The following is a 17,311-nucleotide window of genomic DNA, read 5'->3' as shown; positions in this document are numbered from 1 at the left end:
CTGTAGACCCAGCTGTTACTGCTTGTTTTATACGATGCACATGTGATAGATTTTTTTTTTTTTGGTGTGTGCTAGATTCCTTGTATCATATCACCACAGCTTGAGATTGCATTCTTATATTGTGCAGGCTAGAATTGCATTGATACAGATTGTACATGTACAAGTATGTCCTTGATTCAAAACCAGAAGTTTTAGAAACTTTTAAAAAACAACAACAAAGAATGCAAATGACTTGCATTTATTTCTTGACTATTGTCGGTGATACCGATTAAAGCAAACAATACAGGTACATTTTATAATCATGAACATTAATACCTTATCAATTCTTTATTTATTAAAAAAAGAAAAAGAAAGAAGAAAACGATGATGTGTCCATACCTATCCACATACTAGTACTCTCATAGACCTCCATCTGTGCTGACAGTTTGGTTTATATTATCTTCAACATATTTCTCATCAATGGTTATAGTGTTTGGTGTAAAGTGCACATGATAAAGGATATATGAATGTTGCATGTGAATGGGTCAAAAGAAGATGGTTATTTTCAGAATAGATTTATGCTTTATGTAATACTGAACTTGACAGAGGCTCTGATTTTTAGATTAGCTGCAATATAAACATGTAGTCATATATTTTATTTCATAAACATGATTTATATATAATATATATAATTATTCTTATAAATCTTTGTAATGTGTATAACTATTGGGAGAATTGCTGATTATTTATTTGTTTTTTATCGGGGTTCGCAATATAGGATGGCAGGATATGGAATGAGAGTCACAAAAAGTTGTTTCTTTGCAAAACATTGCAGTCAAGTTAAAGGGATGGTATAGTATTGGTGGAGATGAGTATTGGGCTTTTAACTTTACAAAGTAAAAACATAGCTATCCTAATGAAAGGTGGGTCCCACCTTTTATTAGGATTGCTCTGTTTTGGATATCTCAGCCATTTCAAAACCAATTTTCATCAAATAAACATTGAATTCCTCTTGGAATTACCTGCTCATTCACATTAGAGGTTTCTCATTATCTCAACAAAAATGTTAGAAACCTGAAGTTGGGTCTCAACCAAAACTATACAATCCCTTTAATTAAGTCATCTGTATTTATTCAAACGAGCAGGTCACCTATTTAGTGCAGCATTTAAAAGTGAATGTATACCTTCTACTCTGCTGCACTTTTTCTTTATGTCATAATTCAATTTCCAGAAAACTGGACTTCTTTCCCGTTTTGGATCAATATTGTGATAAGCAAAAGTTGCGTTTTATTCTCATCATGCATGTTTTCGTTTCATGATTACTGGTTAATGTGCATTTGATATGCATAACTTCTTTATTCTTCAAATTTAACACATACGACATTCTGGTGAATAATAATTGCATTCACTTTGCGTAATATCCCCCCCCCCCCCCAATAACAATATTATCCCCATCGCAACCCCCCCCCCCCCCCCCAAAAAAAAAAAAAAAAAAAAAGTGATAGAATAACGAGTTATTGAAGGCCTCAACACAGTGCACCTACATGTATAGTTGAATTTTGTGTTTCATGTTTTTATTTAAAGTCATAGATTTTCTGAGTTTTTATTCTTCCTTTACCATGCCAGCTGATTCAGCCTAGTCCACCTTGTCCCATCTTTCCTTCAACTTCTTGACAAACAAAGAAAGAAGAAAAGAAAAAACCCACCCAGACAGAAACCAAAACCAAAATTAAATGTATTCTATAGATGTGTACACACGTAGCAAATACTGGAGCTAGAATTTCAAGTGTGAAATGCCTGTACTCAAGACACTGTACCTCATCACATTGCCCAGCCTTGATAATGTTCACCTGCATGGCATGTTCATACAAGCAAAATAGTGTGTGGTTCAACTCATGTACATGTGCAAGTACTGCAAAAGTAGGTAGGTGCAGTAGTAATAGTACTGGGAATATATATATACATGTAGGCCTACTTGTGATTGTAAAAATTAATTTTTTATTTTGTTAATTTTAACCCTAACTAGGCCGAGCTATTTAGGTAGTTGATAGAGCCGGGGGGGCCTCCCAGGCCCCCCTCCAGATCTCGGCCGTCGACCGCGCGATCGCAACGAAAATTGGCACAGACATTGCCTATGATGTAATCTAAAATACCATGAAGTTAATTTTTCAAAAAAATCATCATTTATGCTAAATGATGCTAATTTATGCATGATGATGCATAAAATCAGACTTATTGGTATAAATCACAAAATAAAGCTCAAAACATGCACATTTTTTGTGTAAATATTCTTTTTAGTGTCCTTAGCAAATGTAATTAAAAAAAACTGTGATATCAAAAAAAATTCTTAAGTATTTTATTGTTTTTTTAATTTCTTATGTATTTCTTTGTTTTTTCGAATTTATGTTTTTCATTGTTTTTTGGATGAAATTTGTCCGCGACATTGCTTCGAACAAGAAAATATGTTATTCATTGATTTTAATCAATAAAACACCAAAATAATCATGCTTTTATGAAATTTGCCAGTAAGCACAGTTTACATTGAAATTGTACACGAATTAACGTTTTTGAGCAATTTTTGGTCTGACATGCATGTACATATTTATGCGTAACTTTGGAACCGCGCGCCCGGGCGTCGCAAATTTGGTGTCAAAAGATGCGGGAGACTCGAAAGAAAAAAGTCATGAAACGTCGCGGCGATAGCTTTTTGCGATTGCGATACATCGCGCGGAACGTCGAGGGGGGGGGGCCTCGGAGGCCCCCCCGGCCTAGTTAGGGTTAATACTAGATTGTGATGGTCATTCTGCATGTCTCTCCTTTTCATACATAAGTCCTGGAATATGTCTTATCTGCAGTTTTCACTTCACAATGCTTTGAGGTTGTCAAGGATTGAACTACATTCGTTGCATGTCTCCACAGTGGACTGTTTGTGAGTGATGACATAAATTTTGAAGCTTTGTGTATTAAATACATTACATTATCCCACTTGTCTACTGCATATATGCACTTGTATTGTGAATGTATGTGCAGGCCTCCTTTGCATCTCCCATCATCCTAGGGAGAAACTTAGCATGTTCACTTAGCTCTTTGACTTTGTCTCTTTAACTGAAACATTTCTTCAGAGTTTGTGTATATCAACTTGAGCAGTTGGCACACAGTACCAGCAAAAATGAACAAATACTCTCTATCACATTATGTACTTTGAGTGAAAAGTCCCTAGTATACTTGTAGTTTAGTTTTGTTTTTGTTACTCTTTTCTGTATTATGTGTGGTTGCTGCTCATTAATGAATGTACTCTGTAATGTGTTATCAGTTGGCATGAGGACTTTTGTGTTAAAGATTGACTCAATTTTTCATGTTGGTTCACACGTTGTGATTGCACACAATTTTGTACGAAATATCATGGCACACGCGAGTATGAATTGCTCAGTGTACAAATAAATACATGTATGTATCTCAATCTGACGCGATGTGATCCTTGCCTCGTATGGATGTTGTACTGTATTAGTGATATTGCGGTAATTAAACAAACAAAAAAAACTCCCATTAGGAACAGTTGTTGGTCAATCAATAGTTGAAAGCTACTAAAAACATGAATCTATACTCAGAAAAGTTGTTTAATTGCTCACACTTTACCATTGAAACTACATAGTATCAGCAACCAACTTGTCCTGGGGTTGTGTTCTACTGTTAACAAGTTTGCCTTTCTGCTGTATTATTGCACGCATTCCGTACTTATACAGGCCTTCAAATTTGAGTATGTCAAATGTACCAGGTTTTTTTTAAACATATTTTTCCAAAACTGCCCAGTCCTGTTAAGAGATTGTATACCTTTTGTACATGAATTTGACATGCAGCACTGTACGAGCTGAAATTTTCGCGGTGGTTTTATTTTCGCGAATTTTGCGAATCGCCTTTGAACCGCGAAAATAACAGCGCGGGGAAAAGCGAAGTTCAATAAAACAGACCTTCGCAACCGCGAAATTAACAACACGCGAAAATGTCATCCAAGTAGCAATCCGCGAAAATATCTGTACGCGAAAATTTCAGCTCGTACAGTACTTTAATTTGCTCTCGTAATCTTCATATGAATATTGACAGACAACATACCCATACACACAAACACACATTACTGCCACGACAGTGCATAAATGCTACATGTACTTTGTATCATATCTCCTTCCTTTCACCAACTTTCCAATACCTAATGAAACCAATGCAATTATAAAAAAACAATGAACTCCAAGAACAAGTCATAGATGTCCTCATTTTTAAATATTTCCCCATGTCTAATGATGGGCAGAACAATCACTAAGAGGGAAACATTTCAAGACACCACATTTGTACCAGACAGAGGCATGATTTAGGGGTTTGCAAGTGTCGTAATCAGAAATAATTTCAATTACTCTACGGCAGCACCCAGAAAAAGCCCAAACACTCGTGAGTAACTAAGCTGTACCCCATGGAAGACCAGCTGTTGCAGCTGAATATGGGCTATCCTGCCATCTTTTCAGATGGAAATGAAACACACAAACACAAACAAAACGCACAAATGAACAAACAAACAAACAAGCTGTCCTGAGAGTAGCTGCACTTTACTGCAATTGCACACATATCTAAAATAAATGAGCAGGAGATTCAGTTGAAGGAGACAGAAAACCAAGTACATTTATTCCAACTGGTACAGTGTTGCACCTGATAGATTGTTACATAACAAATCCCATGAATTGAGCACAGATCCCTGGTTATGTGGGAGGTGGGGTGTGAAGTCACTTGTGAGCCTGATGTGAGGTTTCATGATCCAACTTTTCAGCTTGCAAGAGGAAAATAGTCCACCTCTGCAAGTGGGGAATGGTATTACTATGGGGCAGCTGGAAGGAGTACTTAGACGTCTTGCATTTCCCGGAGACGACGCACAATGCTCCTGGTGGTTGAGGCAGCAGTGGTGCTGTAAAAACAAAACAAAACACAACAACAACCCAAAATTAAAATGGGTGATTTTCTCCATTGCTTATCAATTTGGGGATCTGCAGTCCTGTATATGGCATATATTTGGCCTGTCTATTCTATTTTTTTTTTTTTTTTTTTTTTTTTGGTGAATCAGGACTTCAAGACAATTTCGGGAGTGATTAAATTGATGATTGTGCAGTACAGTACGAAACGGGAAAATGTATGCATGCATGTCACATTCATGTCGGCAGATAAGAGTTAATATTTCTCTGTTATAAATTCGCGAACAGCATCCTAACTCACAAAATTTGCGAAAATAAAAACCTTGCAAAATATTTGGCGCATACAGTAACTTATTAATCCCACATGTTGAGTTTTGAATTTAGCCTTGTCTTTGCTAAAAATAATACTTAATCATCACTGTTTGCCAGCAACACAAATTTGTTCCAGCAAATTGTCCCAACTTTTCAAGTGCCCATTGCATCCAGAATTGCATCCCAATACCAATTGCATCCAGATGCAGAACACATTACAGATGATTACATCACTCAAATCTGGAGTTTACAAATGAAATTAATACTGGTGAATACAGTCAATCAAAATCATTATCATTATTCATAAATGTCCACAAGCCAACTCAACAAAATAATTTCTTGTTGTCAGAATTATCCATAGGCCGATCTTGCTACAACATGCATTTCCCATAGACACCCGCCTGAGTATACTCGGGACTCGTCCTCAAAAGGTTAATGCATTTCTATATTAACTAACTGAAACCAAAAATTGCGCCCCTTTCCACACCAGAGGGGAGAAAAAAGAATGAGGATGACATAGGCACTTATGACAATATGTACAGTCAAATCAATGCCCAAGCTCTTCCTCAATGACATCACACCCACCTGTAAACCCATGCTCCACCAGCGACGGTCTTGCGACAAATCTTGCAGTTCCAGATGCCTACAACCTTCCTCTTCATGGAATCCTAAGGGGGGAGAAACCAGCACACATGTTAAATTATTCCAAGTCATAACTTTAATGGTACAGCACTGTAGTATGTTGATTCCTTTAAATGAATATTAGTCCCAGTTATGAGTTTACTTTGTCACAATACACATCGACAGGGTATTGACAATTGCATTGACAACTGACTATATTCAATTACAAGACCTATTATTGATGACTCATTCATTAAGCCTACATTCTTGTGCATATCAGAACTTTTTGCTATTTTTTTCTCTTTTTTTTTAATTGGACACAACACAGATGCACAAGTCTGCATTCAAGCTAATCAGATATTTCACGCCACCCCCCATGTACTTGAGAAGACATATATTTTCTCTGACAAACACAAATGGGAGTGTCTCTCAAGTCATATGATCCAATCTAATTGCATCTCTACTGTCTTTAAAAAAAAAAATCAAGAAACATTATGGGACTCTAACAAACGGGTCACAAATCATAGGTCCCTATGGATTTGGCCCACGCACAGTTTCATTCCTTTCCATGACATTTTGTATGTTTTGGTTATCAGTATCCAGATACACTGTGATTTACCTTTCCACAAAAGACACAGGTGCACTTTCCGTGCTGGGAAATTTCGATCTTCTTCACCATCTTACGGAGGGAGGCACCATAGCGGGTACCGTACTTCCCGGTGATTCCAACCTTTCGTGTGCGCTTGGCCTAGATAGAAGAAAATAATGGAAACTCTCAGCATGAACTTAAATACTAGTATTACAACAACACTGTAATTGATGGAGCTACCCTGTGAAAACAAGACCAATAAATAAATATTCAAACAGACAAATAAATAAACAAATAAAAATTGGTGAATGCTCCTCTCATGCTACAAGATACAAGCCTACCACAAATCTTTAATGAACAAATGACTGTGTCTCTGGGGCATTTAAATCAAGTGTTTTGTCAGTGCCTTTCACTGACAAATTTGCTCTCAGCCAATCAGACAAGGTTATCAGTACCTTCATACCACACATATACTTGCACAATACCAATCAACAAAAATGGACTGATAAAATGGGCACAATCTCTGACAAAAGTGAAATTTTCTCACCGAAATGACAACATATCGCATCCAAAATTTTTTTTGAGGGACTTGAAACCACGGAGTCGATCGCGCAATCCTCGCGAAAATTTGCAGTAAGGTAGAGGCCAATGTAATCTACAAGACTGTATAGTTAGATTTTTAAAATTTCAATTTATATATTTCATAATCATTAATTTATGCTAATTTATGCAAAAATAAATTTTTTGCCTATAAATAAAAAAATAAAGCTCCACGACTTCTAATTTTTGGTGAATATATTCTTTTCAATATCCACAAATATAACATTGAAGCAAAAATTCAGATTCATAATTATTTCCTATGTATTTTATTGTTTATTGAATTTCTTATGTATTTCATTGTTTTTTACTTTTGTTTTTCTTGGGGTTTTTTTCGTCAAAATTTGTCGCAGAAACTTTTCAAAGCATAATCAGGCTAAAATAAATCATTATCAGCCATTGAAAGTAAAAATATTTATCATTATGTGAATTAATTGCAAAAACACAATTTACATTGGATTTGTACACAAAACTTTGTTTTTGAGCAATTTTTGGGTCGACAAATTTTATTCAAAGGGGCGTGGCTTCAAAACGGTATGCCCGGGAGCAACAAATTTGGTCTCAAAAGTTGCGCGATACTTGAAAGAAAAAAGTCATAAAATGTCGCGGCGAGAGCATCATGCGTTGCGGAATAATCACGCGAAAAACGTCGGGGGGGGGGGGGGGCCAAAATGCCCCCCCAGTGGGAATAGGGTTAAGAAACAAGTGTCTAAGAAACTGGATTTTTTGTTGTTTTCCCGATTTTCATGGATTTTAAAAATATATGTCCTCACGTAAAATAGATTTAGAACTTTCACAAGCCGATGTAGGCCTTCATTTTTTTCTGGATGTGGATGTTACCATAAAAAAAAAAAATCAGAAAAACACAAGAAAGACATCAACAACACCGCCAGAATTGCGATCCCTGTTTGTAGCCGAATCATGTGCACCAGCTATTTTCACGTGCTTTCACGATGGGAAATGGCGCTTACGCAACGTTCGTGAGCCATGTGAAGGCATTTCAGCTGAAGATCGCAGAGCACGCACGCTTATTGCATCTATAGGAATTGTACTTCGTGCCGCAAGCTGAGCTACTACCATGGCGCATATCCGCGAAAACTGTGCCAGATTTTTGCCCTGGTCAATCTTGAGCACTGCATTGTTTGGGTCACATTTTTTTTTATGAATGATATTGATAACAATAGCATTTAATTCATAAATAATCTTTTCTATCATTAGAGGTAGTCTAAAGCAAGTGGCCCTTGATTCGTCCATGAATAGACCACTCTTACAAATAAAAATTCACTGAAACTCATGAATGAAAAATGGCGCATATCAAGTGCGAAATTTAAACTATGCAACTACCTCCACACGTGTTCCAAAGAGCACAACAGTGGGCCACGCCACGTCGCCAGACCCCCCAAATCATTGTTTCGACACTCCCGGGTCAACTCGCATAAGCAGTTCAACGGGTAAGTAAACGGGTAAGTAAAGTTGTACATTCATTTTTATTCATGAATTTCAGTGAATTTTTATTTGTAAGAGTGGTCTATTCATGGAACCCTGTAGATTCAAGGGCCACTTGCTTTACAGTTTCATCCACGCGTGGCTCGCACGCTAATACATTCGCATAGGCAGGGCGAGCGCTCGGGGCAGTACGTTGCGACTGTCGAACCACGGTCACCCGGTGCCTAACAACAATGAACAATATAGTTGCAGGCGTTCGAACGATGGTTGCAGCGCAAGCGTACGGATTGTGCACACTATTTTGATTCCGCAACTTAAAATGTTGAATCAAGGGCCATGCCACTTGCTTTATATGAATTGGTTGAAAATAATTTGCCCGATTTGGGTAGTGTGGAAAAACCCTTGGCCTTAAATCAAACTGCCGCAAATGGGGTAGATTTACTTTACTCGAAATGGATGCAGCAGCAGCAGCAGAGCATTCAATAGTCCCACCCCTGCAGTATCATGTCTGGACTTTGTTTTCTGACCAGTTTGATTCAAATGAAATTTGATTTGTGATATCAATCTACAACCTTCAGATTCATTATCGAGGATTCATTCACAAGAACCCATCCTCATCAAAGAAAGGAACAGCTTATTCTCAATTAACTACCAAACCATCACTCTGAGCAGCGGCTGGAGTAGAATTTACATGTTCACAAAAACACAAAACGCAAAACTTAAGTTGTCGTTGGGCTCTGCAGCGGCAGAAGACACGGGACAACCCATCTATTTTTCTCAAAAATATTTACTATCTGAGATACTAAGAACCTAGTGTGACAGGGAATACTTTAAGCAGTTTTTAATCCTTATTGTCTTTAAATAATAGGTGTATATGTAACAGATTTTTCGAGATTTACATGGATTTCTTGAGCATTAGGTACCAACCATTTCTCCCAGTGTTCCGCGAACTCTTGAAAAGGTTTTTTACAGTAGACAGTGCGTACGGACAGTATCAGTAATTTACATTTGTACAGGTGCTAGTGGGTGCGTGCGCGTACACACATCGATCACATCCATACAGATAAGCGCAGTATTCATCCAGTCTTTAGTCAGGTCGTAAAGAGATTACACTGAGTGGTGTAGTTCGGTGGTGTAGTTTCGTAAAAATAATGTAAGAATCAGGAAATATATTTATTGTAAAAATCATAATTTTGGCACGTTAATTTGTTTAAAAATTATTAACAGTAGAAAAAATGTATATTATTTGTTTTTATTCATTTCTAAGTTCTCCGTCGCCAGCAGCGCAGGTGTAATAATCTTTGTCTACGGAAAATATTGGCAACGTTGCGAAAAGTTGTGCAATCTACTCTGACCACTCTGACTCCACACACATGCACGTCACACGTACAGTTATACACACACAGCTAGCTAGCCAGGCCTAGTAAAATACAGTAGAGTATCTAATCTACTGTACAAAACATCTGTATTTCCATCTCTTATATAATACACACTGACACACTGCCAACTGGAGAAGCTACTCAGATTGTGTCTGATGCACGGTAAGTGTTTAGACTCATTATTAGAGTTACATGACTTTTGTTAGTCTACGTTTAACTACTTCTTGAGTAAAACGCGTTGTCCGTCACTCGATTTTACTAGACTACTTGAGATCGTTGACAAAGTCACAATCATAATCAGGTGCAAATAAACATGTTTTTACACTAGTCTAGCAGTACGGTATAGCACCAAGATGTGTCATTGACACATTGTGTGTACAAACGGTGTATTCTTAAGTTTGTCATTCAAAGTTATGCATGGTTTGTGCATGCAGATTACCGTTTGTGTTTGATGAATCAACTCATTCCATTTTGTTAAGAAAAGGCAATAAATTTACCTAGATATTAGAGCCCTACATTTCCCTTTTTTTATTTCAATCTTATAGATTAAAAAGATTATCCAGAGAAAAATAAGAAGAACGAGACATGTCGAGTGCAACGTTCACCTGCATCTCATGCCGAGTGGCGTTTGCCAGCGCTGATCTACAGAGGGCGCACTACAAGTCCGATTGGCATCGCTACAACCTCAAACGCAAGGTGGCAGAGTTGCCCCCAGTTACTGCGGCCGAGTTCAAGCAGCGCGTCCTGGCACAGCAGTCAAAGTCTGCCGAGCAGGAACGCGACACTTCAAAGAACTGCAGCCTATGCGGGAAGCACTTTGGGACTGAGAACGCCTACACAAACCACCTGAATTCCAAGAAGCATAAAGAGGCGGAGTCCAAGGCCAAGGCGTCGGAGAACAAGGACAGTCGCGATGAAGTGGCAAAGAAAAATGCCAAAAACAGGCAGGAACAGGCCCGCGTGGATGCCTACGAGGGCCAGAAGATGATGAGAGAGGAGACGGACAAGCGAAAGGAGAAGCGACTTAATGACAACTCTGGTTCATCCTCGTCCTCATCATCGAAGGCTCAGAAGGGGTCTGAAACTGTGTCCTCGAGGGTGCCTGCTACAGAAGGTAATCGATGACTTCAGAAGGCCATCCGGATTGTGCAAGTTCCAAAAGAGCTCACTTTTGTGCTTTCTCTTGACTATCTGTCTAGATATCCTTAGTACATTCATGTTTTTCAAGATGTTCTATAAAATTTGATCAGAATTTGAAAATGATGCACTACTGTTAATCGACTTTCTAAAATATTGATACAACCGTAAGTTGAATGAAATGATACTTGTTAGTGCACATGAGATGTATGATGTTTTGTATGTGTGACTATATTGAATGATTGTATACTGGTGTTTGTTGCAAGGTTTTTGTTGTCAAATATATGCTGTTTGTGAAGTTAGCTTGCCCAGAGGAACACCTTCCATCAAGTTATTCAAAATTTGCAGTGCCAAATGTCTGTTGCTATTTTTAGTGATTTACAGTGTTTCCTTCCATGCATACTTGATGCTCCAAACTTGAAATGTGCATTTTTGCAAACTCCTCAAAATTGCCTTGTCCCAATTGCACATCAGGGAATGATATCCCTTTTCAAATTTGAATAGTGATTGGGGAGTCGATGGACATGTACTTTGAAAGAAATGATGTACAATTCAATGTAATGAAACTGCTTAACAAATGGCATTTTGTATAGCAGTTATACCAGCATATTACTTTGCGATACCAGGAACAGTATTTCCAGCACATTGGGCATGATTTTTGTTTTGTTTGTTTTGTTTTCTGACAGATATGGACGCAAGTGATGAGGAGGATGCAGAGTGGGAGGATGTGGAAGGAGAAGAGATCCCGACGACAGACTGCCTCTTTTGCAGCCACTCCTCATCCACGATGGAGAACAACTTGGGTCACATGACCACCGCCCACAGCTTCTTCATTCCCAACGTCGAGTACCTGGTCGACATGGAAAGCTTTTTGACGTATCTAGGTATAGTAGGAGATGCGTGTACATGAAATATTAAGATTGCGTAGATGAGGAATTATTTTCTAACAATGCAAGGGAACTTATAAACTTGATGTAAATACTTTTGTTGTATAAGTGCACAAGTAAAACATATTGTATACTTGAATATGCTTGTAATATACTTGAATTAGAAATTTTCTCTTTAGGTGCATTTTGACTGTTGAGACAAAAACCTGGGCAAGGAAAATATCAAATTGTACTGACACCTGCCAGAGTTATTGTGTAATTTAGGATCTCAAATCTTTGCACTGAAAGTTATGATGACATTTGTCTTTGAAGAAATACCTTGGATTTGTCCCAGTTTCTGCAAAGATTGCAGTATTGCAATATATGGTTAACATTTTGGATAAAAAAGGGTCATAGCACTCATATACCATTGGTTCATTACTCCAGCTGGTATTATTTGTACAATGCGTAAAAGTGTAGCAAAGTTGAATTTTTATGTAAAAAGTATTGCAATTTAGTAAGATGTACAGGCGACTGCCGTTATAACAATGTCCTTGGGATGGGCAGTTTTCTTCTGTTATATTGAAATTTCATTGTAGCCAAACAAATAAAGTGTATAAAGATTTAGATGATAATTTTGGGACCTGAATTTTAATACATTGTATCTGAAATTGTGTTAAAGCCATATTATAACGTGAGTGCACTGGAGTGATGAACATACATGTACTGGCTGTGATTTGTGTAGCCCCAACACTGTTAGTTGTTTCATTCAAGATCTTTTGAAGAACTTTTTTTTTTTCTTTTTTTCTTGTAAAGGTGTTAAAGTTGGACTGGACTTCATGTGTCTGTGGTGCAACCAGAAGGGCAAGACATTCTTCTCGCTTGATTCAGTGCAGCGTCACATGAGGGACAAAGGCCACTGCAAGTTGCTGTATGAGGGAGATGCCATCTTTGAATACTCAGATTTCTATGATTACAGGTTAGTCTCCTTACAGACTGATCTTTATTTTACTGTTCAAAGTTTTTTTATAATCTCTGCACTGATTTCTGCGTGATAACAAAATGTATGTAGGATGAGAGGAGTTCAATGACTATTTAAGTTGTAGAGCAGAATGCTCTCAAAAGGAGTTTATCTTATGCCAGGCACATATATGCGGATATCTCAGTTGAGAAAAACACATTTTATTTGCTTTTTTTTTTATTATGGTCAGATATGGATATGAAGGTAGAGACCTGTAACTTTATGGTGATTTTGCTGGCCAGATAGCATTGATTTGTTCAGTGCAGTAAAGTACACAAGACTTTGATGAGGGAGAAGGTTGGTATGTGTAGTTAAACATGCATTAATACATCTGTATACATATGCCTAATGTGAGTTTAATTACTCACTGTTTTTTGTTGGAAATCTCGACCTCTCTGGCATGAGACTTGCCATCTTTCTCTCGAGCGTGTAGTCATCTGAACCCATTTGAAAGCAACTCTTGGATGACAATTTTTGGTGTCTCTCATCTCATTGTCTTTCCTGTATCAATGTGTTGAAACCAGGAAAAGTTATCCCGACTTTGACGAGAAGAATGGTGGAGCCATTGGAGAAGATGTGGAGGAGGAGGAGGAGGAGGAGGAGATGGAGATTGGCAGCCAAGAAATCCACCAGGAGGGCTTTGAGCTCGTCCTTCCATCAGGTAATTGCTCTGAATACTTCATCAATGTTTAGTGTTAAGGTTGAGGGAAGATTATACTTGTCCTCAGATTTTTATTGTATTATTCATATTACTATTATTATTATGATGATGATGATGGTTATTATTTTTGTTATGATGATGATGATGATTATTATGATTATGATTATGATTGTGATGATGATGATGATGATGATGATGATGATTATTATTATTATCATTATTATTATTATTAATTTATTCTTTTTTTTTTAGTACAAGAGGTCTTTGTTTTGTCAAGTTACAGCCCTTTATGACGTGGGAAACATTACCCGAGTCCTGTATACTCATTGGTACCAGGTTGCATAGAAGGTTTTTGGAAGCTTATGTAAAAGCAGTTTTGCTTGTCCATGCCATAAAAATTTGTGATTGTGACTGGTTGGGACTTTTGACTATTAACCATGAAGTAGTTTTGTCTTGAAATAGGCTGAGTTACTAAATCTGTAACAGGGCTTGAATTCATCTGCAGATTACACCAAGGAATGATATTGATATTTACCACTTTGAGGTCAGCAGTGGAAGTCAGACTGCCAGTATAAGGCGGTAATTAGGAAGGAGAAAAGTCTTGGAAAGCCTTTGCATGAAAGAAGGGACATGATTTGATGATTGCAAATGCATTACTTGTTAGAAAATACTTCTCACAACAAAATGCTGGCAAATTGAATGAAATTACAATTATATAGGGAAACCCTGTTACAATGAGCTTGCTTACAGTGAGGTACCAATCTGAACAAGGCGAATTAGGCAGACCTGATCTCAATGACTGTATTTAGCTGGTCTCTTTTTTGGTACCTTGTTAAATCAGGGTTTCCTTGTATCTATGTGTAACACACTTAATCCCACATTCATGCCATTTTAAGTGCGATGTTATGAATAATCTTCAATATTTAAAAGGGAAATGTTTACTGTAAAATTATCTGATTGTGCTTAGACTATTCAAATTGATTTCCTGTAAAATGTGTTCTTACACTTTGATTTGTGTCTTTTATGAATTTGTTTCAGAGAAAACAGTGCATAAAATGAAGTACTGGTATTAGTTTCTGAGTCACTATAGTTCAAAAAACATCTTGCATTACTCCCATTCAGGAGCCAAGATTGGTCACAGAGACTTCTCGAGGTACTACAAGCAGAACCTGCCACTCGAGAGGAGGGTGGTGAAAAGCAATCCAGCCCTCATTGGCCGACTGATGAGCCAGTACAGGGCGCTTGGTTGGCATGGCAACAAAGGTGAGTTGACTGCTGCACATATACTGTATAAGTGGTTTCTTTCACGGTGGTTTTATTTTCGCGCTTTGAGGTTGAACCGCGAATTTAACATCACGCGAAAATGTTATCATTACCGACCGCGAATTAAAACACACGCGAAAAAGTCGGCACCGATGGAAACCGCAAAAGTTTCTGTACGCGAAAGAAACCACTTTTACAGTATTTGATGCTTTGCAGAGAGAAGTGACATAATATGCTGCTATCATTTCTATTCTATATAGCTTGGCTTACAAGAGACATGAAGAAAACAAAGTATGAATGACTCAAAGCAAATACTACTGTGTGTATGCAGCTAAGCTTGTTCATGCTAGTTCTGCACTGGACTCGTCAGTAGTGTGTTCTGTAGTAATTTAATATTTTCTGCTTGTATATGTCAGGCATTCTTGTGTTAAACTAACAGGAATGTACAGTATTCCCAGAAAGACATTTTTTTTAAATTTAAAAAAAAATTTTTATGCCTCCGCAACGAAGTGGCCGGAGGCATTATGTTTTCGGGTCGTCCGTCCGTCCGTCCGTCCGTGCTAACGAGAGTATGCTTGTGTGGCTAGGAGAACAATAGTGCACAATAGATGGCCTTTATTCCGTCAGGCTTGTGTGGCTAAAATTTTTGCTTGTGTGTCTATTTTAACAAAAGGGAGAACAAAGGGGTAGACACACAAGTACCACCGTTAAGGTCTTCCGTCCGTCCGTCCGTCTGTCCCGTTTTGTTTTTGTCGATATCTCAAGAACCGTGAGGTGGTTTTACATCAAACTTGGTATGAGGGTATATCCTTGGGGGATAATACTTTGTGTGGATTTTAGGGTCACAGGGTCAAAGGTCAAAGGTCACAGATTATTTTGTGAAAAAAAATTTAAATTTCATGTTTTTCTCCACATCTCGCAAATGGTTCAAGGTATCTTCATGGAGCTTAGTATATATGCTTGTACCGATGGACAGTGATTATCTAGGGAAGTTGGGGGTCATGGGTCAAAGGTCAGGGGGTCAAAGGTCAAGGTCAACTCCTCAAAATATCACTACTTTCCTTAAAATGCAATATGCCTGAAGGTTTTTTTTAAAAACTGGATGTATGGCATGTATTACCCAATATATATTTTGGGGAAGTTTCTTGCCAAAAGGTCAAAGGTCAAAAGGTAAAAGGTCAAGTGAAAGTGCTAAATTGCACTTTTTCCTCCATATCTCGACAGTAACTCATGGTATCATCATGAAACTTACATATTTATGCATGTTCAACCTAACAGTGATTCTCTTTGGAACTGTGAGGTCAAAGGTCAAAGGCCAGGTTTAGATAATGCTATTTTCCCATTGATACTGAAATTATACTTTTTCGCAATACCTTGAAAATTACTCAATGCATAAACTTATAAAAGGGTCAAAAGTCAAGTAAAAATCATCAGTTCCCCAAATACCTGCACTCTGACATTTTAATCATTCATCCAATTGAACCTAGTTCTAGGAAAGTGAACATTCAGCACATTTGTGTCAAACCTTTACCTGTCATTTTAATATTTTGCCAATTGTGTGAAACTGTCATCACACATTGTCAAGACATTGTACTATAAACCTATTAGGAGAACCATGCATTATGGCGGAGGCATATCAGTAGCCGTAGCGATATATCTAGTTTTTAAATTTTTTCATGAGGAGTCTGTTGATTAGAAGGGATTCATAACAATGTAATGACATTTCAATTCTTTAATGAATTCCCAGAATCATGGAGTAACTGAACTTGCATCCTAATTTGTTTGTCTTGGTGTCTGCAGTTGTGACTTTTTGACCAAGTTTGGTTTTAAACTTTGTGGACTAATCATTGAAATGTGATATTCAACCAACCAGCTATCTTCAGATATGGACTACTGGTGTAGTGTCACTAATTATGTTTCTTTGTCGCATCTTTGTAATGTAATTGTTTTGCTGGTCACACAATTTTGTAACCTTTGACCTCCATTCTCTGCCCCCTGTGCAGGAGAGGCAGCGGAGAAGATGATCCGGGATCTGCGCTACGTCCAGAAGTTCCGCACACGGCAGCACCTGTCCCTCGGCACTAAGGCCAACATGCTGCAGAAGCATTTCCGGAGTCAAAACCCCATATAAGGCTGGAGGAGATCTTGACACCACTGTCACTAGTCAAGACAGAGATGGACTATTATCTGAGCTTCAAACATTTTGAATATGACAGCAGAAGAACAATGGTTTGACAATTACTGTATACGCTATATATTTCGCGGGGGTATTATTTTCGCGAATTTCGCGAGTCGGGAGCTATTCGCAAAATTAACAACACGCGAAAATATTACCTTCCAAAATGAATCCCTTGCCTTGATGATACGAACATTTCAGTACTAGTATACCACGTCACGGCTTACCGAACAGACCATACTGGCTATGCTTGTTTACGCAAGTCCACGTCTACTTACGAATACTGTAGAGAGCCAATCCATTATCGCAAGG

The 17,311-nt window shown here is 37.9% G+C and overlaps 2 protein-coding genes across 2 annotated transcripts; one reads left to right on the top strand and one right to left on the bottom strand.

Annotated features, from left to right (window-relative positions):
• Nucleotides 1-4,557: 4,557 nt before the first annotated feature.
• On the bottom strand, nt 4,558-9,436 carry LOC139732718 (large ribosomal subunit protein eL43-like). Its single transcript, XM_071643570.1, has 4 exons — nt 9,424-9,436; nt 6,484-6,612; nt 5,829-5,911; nt 4,558-4,927 (listed from the first exon to the last, which is right to left on the bottom strand). Exons 1-4 carry the CDS (start codon nt 9,424-9,426, stop codon nt 4,864-4,866), a joined length of 279 nt encoding a protein of 92 aa, XP_071499671.1. The 5' UTR covers nt 9,427-9,436; the 3' UTR covers nt 4,558-4,863.
• Nucleotides 9,437-9,897: 461 nt separating this feature from the next.
• On the top strand, nt 9,898-17,009 carry LOC139732717 (cytoplasmic 60S subunit biogenesis factor ZNF622-like). Its single transcript, XM_071643569.1, has 7 exons — nt 9,898-10,037; nt 10,421-10,989; nt 11,699-11,896; nt 12,695-12,857; nt 13,424-13,560; nt 14,683-14,823; nt 16,827-17,009. Exons 2-7 carry the CDS (start codon nt 10,461-10,463, stop codon nt 16,952-16,954), a joined length of 1,296 nt encoding a protein of 431 aa, XP_071499670.1. The 5' UTR covers nt 9,898-10,037; nt 10,421-10,460; the 3' UTR covers nt 16,955-17,009.
• The last annotated feature ends 302 nt before the right edge of the window (nt 17,010-17,311 follow it).

Source organism: Diadema antillarum, unplaced genomic scaffold (genome assembly GCF_040938485.1).
Source record: "Diadema antillarum isolate AM-2024a unplaced genomic scaffold, OU_Dant_1.0 seq00000445_RagTag, whole genome shotgun sequence".
Lineage (NCBI taxonomy): Eukaryota > Metazoa > Echinodermata > Echinoidea > Diadematoida > Diadematidae > Diadema > Diadema antillarum.
The sequence above is the reverse complement of the archived record's forward strand: the minus strand, read 5'-3'. Positions and strand labels throughout refer to the sequence as shown.

Coding starts and splice junctions, on each gene's coding strand:
- LOC139732718 (XM_071643570.1), bottom strand. Junction 5,912..6,483: donor CCTGTGTCTTTTGTGGAAAG/GTAAATCACAGT, acceptor CTCCCCCCTTAG/GATTCCATGAAGAGGAAGGT. Junction 4,928..5,828: donor GGTGGAGCATGGGTTTACAG/GTGGGTGTGATG, acceptor TTGTTTTTACAG/CACCACTGCTGCCTCAACCA.
- LOC139732717 (XM_071643569.1), top strand. CDS start 10,461: ATGTCGAGTGCAACGTTCACCTGCATCTCATGCCGAGTGGCGTTTGCC. Junction 11,897..12,694: donor AAGCTTTTTGACGTATCTAG/GTATAGTAGGAG, acceptor TTTCTTGTAAAG/GTGTTAAAGTTGGACTGGAC. Junction 12,858..13,423: donor TCAGATTTCTATGATTACAG/GTTAGTCTCCTT, acceptor TGTTGAAACCAG/GAAAAGTTATCCCGACTTTG.